Source organism: Opisthorchis viverrini, assembly GCF_000715545.1.
Source record: "Opisthorchis viverrini unplaced genomic scaffold opera_v5_104, whole genome shotgun sequence".
Lineage (NCBI taxonomy): Eukaryota > Metazoa > Platyhelminthes > Trematoda > Opisthorchiida > Opisthorchiidae > Opisthorchis > Opisthorchis viverrini.
This window is the reverse complement of record NW_008751762.1, coordinates 52,119-59,311: the sequence shown is the minus strand read 5'-3', so window position 1 is coordinate 59,311 and position 7,193 is coordinate 52,119. Positions and strand designations below refer to the sequence as shown.

The 7,193-nt window shown below is 44.3% G+C and overlaps 1 protein-coding gene across 1 annotated transcript in view; it reads left to right on the top strand.

Moving 5' to 3' along the window:
* The window catches only part of T265_05544 (hypothetical protein), a gene marked incomplete at both ends in the record, with an annotated part of 22,520 nt that extends 16,265 nt beyond the window's left edge, over positions 1–6,255 (top strand). Inside the window, 2 exons of the mRNA XM_009170585.1 lie at positions 238–433; positions 5,577–6,255. Of these exons, the coding sequence (XP_009168849.1) occupies positions 238–433; positions 5,577–5,686 (306 nt within the window). The remainder of the gene's footprint in view (positions 1–237; positions 434–5,576) is intronic.
* Positions 6,256–7,193: the final 938 nt, after the last annotated feature.

Sequence of the window (7,193 nt, the reverse complement as noted above, 5' to 3'; positions counted from 1 at the left end):
TTAAGAAACATGGAGTGACAACGTTCCCATCATTGTAAAGTCCTGTTGGTTTGGTTACAATTGTTGTTATTGAAGTCTTGAATAATGGCAGCCATTTGTAAGGGAGTGAAGACATCTCGAGCACAAAAATACAGTTCTGAGGTTTCTTCTGTTTCCGTGGTGGGCTTACGCAACGTGTGTGACTTGTAATACAATATCATAACTTCTAAGCTGATGTTCCCCTCCATCTACTCCCAGCTATTGCATAAGTCCAAGGAAGAACGACTGGGAAGCCGGCTGGACTTCGAAGAAATCCGTTCTCATTGTTTCTTCAGAAAGATGGACTGGGCTGCACTGTTAGCGCGTAGGATTAGACCTCCGTTCACTCCGCTGGTCTCGTCGCTTGCTGATACAAGGCATGTTGCACCGGAATTCACATGTTTGCCCATTTCAGGTCAGTATGTCTGCTCCCTACTCGAAAACTAATTCATTTTCTATTCATACGGTACTTTCTCTCCAAACGTCACCTCAACAGGGGCTCGTACGCCCAAGTTTCTCCTGACTTTTAATCTATTGGTTGTCGTGATCATCAAGCAGAGAAGCATAGTCACCAGTTTATTAAACTGTAATTGTGCTCCCTGACTGGTACCGATTACTAGGCTTTTAAACACCCATTGAACGCACGTAAGGCACAGCTAACATACATCCTCAATAAACTGCATGTTTACGCTCTGTGCTGCCCATTGCTCATCCAGTACGCTTGTTATCGATGAGCGAACATCAAGCACTAGAACGCCCCCTCGAGAGGATTGTACGCTGTGGAAGTTGTTCTGAACTGACGCTTTCCCATGAAAAAAATGCCTGAATGTGAAGTGTATTGTTGTCCGCCAAGTTTGGGTAGAAAACAGTATAGCTGGTGAAGTTGGAACAACTGATTTACTTGCTGTTGCTATCGGGAAGGTTATAATCAGCCGAGGTTAAACAAAACCAGCCACTGTGTAGAGAATAACGCGTCCGATAGGGACAAGTATTGGCGACATCGCTCCTGGACAAATTCTGACTAAGGACTACTCGGGTTAAATTCGGACAAAGGTTTTGTGAGATGCCTTTTGACTTGACAATCGAGGCAAAAGCTTTTGTAGCTCATAACTCGGACACCGATTTGAGTGGCCGTTGGTTGCTTTTTTCAAAGCGCCGATATACCAACTTTTAAGACTGTGAGAATATTTTGGTCCACCTTTATTCTTTTCTTTACAATAAGGCTTTCAAATAAGTCATGGCTGTACGGCAGTGAAGCATCGGTGTTGAGCACTGATGTCATGCTGTCGTTGGTGATGATGATGATGACGCTCTGTGCTGCCCATTGCTCATCCAGTACGCTAGTCTTCGATGAGCGAACATCAAGCACTAGAACGCCCCCTCGAGAGGATTGTACGCTGTGGAAGTTGTTCTGAACTGACGCTTTCCCATGAAAAAAATGCCTGAATGTGAAGTGTATTGTTGTCCGCCAAGTTTGGGTAGAAAACAGTATAGCTGGTGAAGTTGGAACAACTGATTTACTTGCTGTTGCTATCGGGAAGGTTATAATCAGCCGAGGTTAAACAAAACCAGCCACTGTGTAGAGAATAACGCGTCCGATAGGGACAAGTATTGGCGACATCGCTCCTGGACAAATTCTGACTAAGGACTACTCGGGTTAAATTCGGACAAAGGTTTTGTGAGATGCCTTTTGACTTGACAATCGAGGCAAAAGCTTTTGTAGCTCATAACTCGGACACCGATTTGAGTGGCCGTTGGTTGCTTTCCTCAAAGCGCAGATGTACCAACTTTTAAGACTGTGAGAATATTTTGGGGCGGGATGGCTCAGTGGTTAGAGTACGAATTTACTGACCGTGGTTCGAACCCGACTTCAGCATCCCGACTCGTCCTGTTCAGTTTTGGGAAAATTGACTGTATCTCAGCCCTCGTGCTCACTTCGGTTGGCGTGGAAGTTAGGCATCGAAAAGGTGGTATAGGGGAACGATTATTTTCATTATAGTCCTCCCAGGTGGTGGAATACATGGGGATTTGCAGTGCCCTCCTTTTTGGCCACTCGTACCCCACTTTTTTTTACCTGTGCTAGCTGTTGTTTTAGGGCATTTCCCCTTGCTACCAGTTTGACGTTAGATCATTTGATCGATGTCGCCCGCGCATTTGCCGAATTTCTCACACGCAATTCCTTCAAAAACTCCTCTTCGACCAGTTCTACACAGTTCTAGCACATATCTTTGGATTGCCTGTTTATTCTCACACAACTGTGATCTATGTCTTACATAACAAACATAGGGTAGCTTCGCTCAACGGGCATTATCTTCCAGTCCACAGTTTGTTTTTTTTTTTTTTTTTTTTTATTTGTTTTATTTCCACAGTTTGCAATAGCCATATGAGTGCATCAACTCTGCATAAAATGAGCAAATGTAAACACTAAATTTCGGCTCAGTCCCACGCCAGAAAGTGCATGCAGTGCATAGCCGTGGGCAAATTTAACAAATATCACCTGGTGAAAGTGTTCATAGAAAGACCAGACAATATAAAGGCACAACATATCTTAGACTTGTTCAGACCCTTGTTAACACGAGTCTGGACAACATAGAAGATTGTAATACAGGGATTGTTACAGACTTCCAGAGTTTAGCTGTTTCGGGAAAACGAAGAAGTGAGTAGATCAGTTCGAAAATGAAAAGTGTGTAGAAAGTGCTTAAATAGAAAAGATGGTTGGGGCTGTTAAGGGGATAGTGGAGGCTATTCACCACGAGTATCTTTTATGGAAGAGGTGTCCGATTAGAGGTAGACAATCTACATTCTGACGGAGCAGTGAAAGTATGATGTCGCTAGTCAAGGAGAGGGGGGCAGAGAGACCAGTCTCCTTTTATGGGCTTGATCGAATATAGGAGCTGCGGCTCACGCAAAGCAACGGTATTCCATGTTAACCGAGTTTGCGTGGTTGAATAAACTTACGTTTACAGTTGTAAAGTGAGGAAAAGAGTACGAATTTCGATTGGTCACGGAGTCAAAATTGTTTGCGAGAGTAGAATGACTAGTAGGTCAGCACTGTTTCAAAAGTCACACAAGTTGCTTTTGAGTACAAGGCAATGGGTTACATGGGTGTATTCTGATGGCCTCTGTTCAAAAGCAATCTAAATCATACTATTCGCGATCGGTTCAGGAGCACACTGTATGGAAATTGGAAGGTACGTTTATTATCTCTGACAAAATTGTGTCTGAGTAAGAATTTGTGGAAACTGGATTATGTTTAAGTATCGTGACGCGCAAATACTTTCGCATGACCGGCTTGTGATGCCCAACACGGTCAAACACAGAAGCTGTGTTTGTTTATCAAATGGGTCCTCGTGATAGGGCTCGAAACGAAGTTCAAGCAGACTTTAGTGGCCTTATCAACACTCTGCTCTATCCTCCTGGTAACTGTATCTGTACTCAAGTCGCCTTTGCCTGGGATATTATAGATATTTGCACTGTTGTGGCCACCATCATACCATCTTCCGGCATGCACCTTCAAGTCTGTACGCGCATTCTCGAAGTATACTCCTTGCAGTTCAAGGAGAATCTATGGAAGGTGTGGAGAAGCTTACTTCGGTAGTTGTGGCGCCTCTGACAGAAGTGTATCTGATGAAGTCAGTGCACGAATCTCGATTGCCTGATTCACCCATGTCGGTTTGTGTCGCTTGTGGCGTCGAAAAGATATATCACTGGGTATTAAGGGTCTCGTTTAACAGACCACGGTAAGTAGCTGCAACGCGTGGCCTCTGCTGACAGATTATGTGAGGTTTTTGACCACTGATGCCGCAGAAGCGTTGTTGGTTTTGGATGGCATCAACGGATTAATAACGAGGTGATTGGAAAACGGGAATTGGGTTGGATTGTAGGTAATTCAATCGCCGAAAACCGCCAGCACCATCAACTAAAGCACCTCGCCCATGTGCTACATCGCCTACCAAGACTGGTGTTATCAGTACCTCCTTCAGAATCGCACAAACTGTGAAAGATGTGAGCGATGATAAATAGTTTGGGTGTTTTGGTTCCCGTGACCCTTCCTACGTTTGGCTAAATGCATTGCAAGAAATGGCGGCTGATTCGTCTCAGTGGCGTTCGTGTTGTCATTTCCTTTCAAGGTTTTCTCATTGGGCGCTTGAATGTGTAGGCACCTCAGAATGCTTTCGATAGGCTGGAACCAGGTCCCTCCCTTGTCCACTGTTTTTTGTCACTTTAATTGAATAAACTTTGTGTTTGTACAGCAGTGAATCCTCGGTACCGACACTGATTTTGCTGTTTCGGATGCTGATGGCGATGCTTTTCCCCAGTAACGTGCTTTTGGCTCCGTTTTGTAGACTGCATAGTTTGGAATCACGAAAATCATGTGCCTTAAACGTTTTATATCGTTTTGGATGGACTCGCGAGAACATATCTTTATAGCTGTCTCAATGAGGCATCTGAGTAAATTTCGCTTTTGTTTATCGGATCCACAGCAAGGGTTGATTTGAGATGGGGATGATAGAGATCGGGCAGTACCTATTCGGGTCGGGTCAGGTGGGGAATTACGATTCAGAATAAGGTATTTTTGTGATTTATGCTAGTTCTCGACTTCCCCTGTCTAGGCTTGGACAACCTGACAGTATCCCAGCCCCCCTTCGGGTAGCATGGCAGCTAGGCACCGGAAGGGTGTTGCAGCTGGACGATTATTTCATTTTTTTTATTTTCTGGTGCACCAATTCAACACAAAATCGGAAGGATTGTGTCCGGACCAGAAGGATTTGGAATGATGAGGTTGAAGAGTTTGGTGAACGTTGGGGTTCATTGGCTAACCGATGTAAGAATAAAGCCCGAAATTTTAGAAAGGTGTGATATCGACTAATCCTGGTTAGCTATCTCAAAGTCCATGGTTTTGTACGTCATCATTAACCACCTTTTTCACAACTGTACGCGTGAAACGATACTGATTGTGCTATTATTTCACTCACTATCGGATCTTCGATCGGAACCAACGTATCAGTGTTACCTGATTCTTAGCAGTAGTAAAAGTCTGTTGTGTTTTTTCACAGCTTCCGTGCCGTTAATTAGTTCGACGAAATAGATATTCTCTGAAGAATAGTACATCGGGTCGCTATACTTGTTAGTGAGAAATGCTGATACGCGCATTCGGTTCGTAATTCCACCAGTTTGCTTTATTAGGTTAACGTCCGGGTCTTTTTAACGTTATTCCTGAATTTGTAATTCATAGGTAGTCTTGCGGATCCCTGTTACACTTACAATTGCCTCCAGCCCGTCTTCCTGAAAACCATACGTACAGTTGTACGCTGACGCAGGTGATCAAATCACGATACAGTGATTACGACATCTTCGTTTGGCAGCGCACACTATTCGTTAACACTAATGTTACTCGCATCTTTATACGAATTTTCTCCGGCTAATTTACTGGATGGCAATGAAGTTCAACTCGCTCTGCAGCATTCTACACCCCCTGTTTTTAATTGTTTGAGGATCGTTAACGTAAAGTTGCTTGTCGCATGAACTTGACGCTTTCACTTATCTTCTCTCCGCAGCATCTGTCATTAATTCAATCGAACGCCTTGGACGATCCGACACCTCCCTCTTTATGGATGACACATTCTCTGGGTTCACTTACAACCCCTCTGCCGTTCTGGGAAAATGAATACACCACACTTGTTTCAGTTTATATTTTGATGTTGGAGCCGTCCGCCTATGGTGCAGTCCTGGATGTCTGTTAAGAACCGGTCAAATTTAGCAACTACCGTATTTTCACTGAATTATGGATCTTTGATTCCTCATGATTTTTAGGATTGTTATCAATCATGGACTGGAAAATTTGTGCGATTTAACAATACCCTTCCACCAGCGGTTTTCCATTTTCCGAACGTCCATAAAACACTTTGGTATACTGCCTGCTGTTTCTTGCGTGCTCTATTGGTTACCTTCCAGCCTTTCTTTGGATTTGGCGCTGATCGTATTCCCAGCACCGCCTTCCTCTTACCCGGCAGTCTGCTGATTCGCCTTGAGGAATACTATTTGGACAGCAATCAAGAATCTGGTCCATCCTGGAATAACGAGAATAAGCTATCAGGGTTGTGACTTTCGCGCTAGCATCGTTGTTATACCTGAGATTTTACTCTGCGACAAAAGACCATCTTAAAGGAATGTCGAAATTTTCCGCGGAGACCTTCCGTCTGCAGAACAACCGTATCATCTTGGGTGTGCTTTGAGAAGGGTGTTCAACATCACTGTTAAGTGGTTCTGAATCGCACCTCTGGTAAATTGGCGATACGGCCGTATAGGTCCTTTTCGCTTACCTTTCATGCACTCCCGTTTTTCGAGACCAAGTCTTAGTGGTGATGGACATCGTGGTGGAAACATCCTCACAATACGGTTGGATGACGGTGACGGTGTTTCGTTCCCATTGAGACCTCATGCACCCAATAAAGTGGCTTTCTTCAACAAGGCTTGAGACGTTGCATCAAAAACCGCAAGTTTTTTTACCACCTATGTTCAACGAACGGAATTGCAGGAATTTCTCACCGAGTGCAGAAAAGTTCGTCCCTGATTGCTGTCTTGGTTTTCTGGCTAATAAAATCAGTTCAGCTGAAACACCCTTTTGGTGCCTAGCTCCTGTGCCACCCGGAGGAAGCACGAGGGCCAAGATACTGCCAAAGTACCCAGGTTTGGAGCATAGCAGTCGAGATTCCTGGGTTGGGTTCGCGCAGCGGACCTTCTGGTTGGTTTGAGTAATAAAACAGCTACAGGACAATGCTGTCAGTCATTCTGGAAATGACGTGGCATGGCAAATCGGGAATTCCACAGTTCTTTTGGGTGAGTTCCGTCGGAGGTAATGTACACCGCACACCCTTGGACAATTAGACAACGAGCAGTTGTTTTGATTCCCGAGTAGGTCTGACGATTATACCGTGCCACTTTTCTGAGCTTTTGTGAGATCATTGTCAGATTACTTTTGAAAGCTAAAGTCGCTCGAAAACAGGCTTGCAGTTGTCTCGTTTATGCCAGTGTTAATGGTTTCTCTAAACCTCATCGGAATCGGGTCATATGCCATGGCTAACTACTAGTTTGGTATCGAAATCGTTGCTTGGTCTGATCAAGGTTAAGCCCATGGACTGTGCTTCATGCGGTGTCTAAATCTCGGGGTTTAT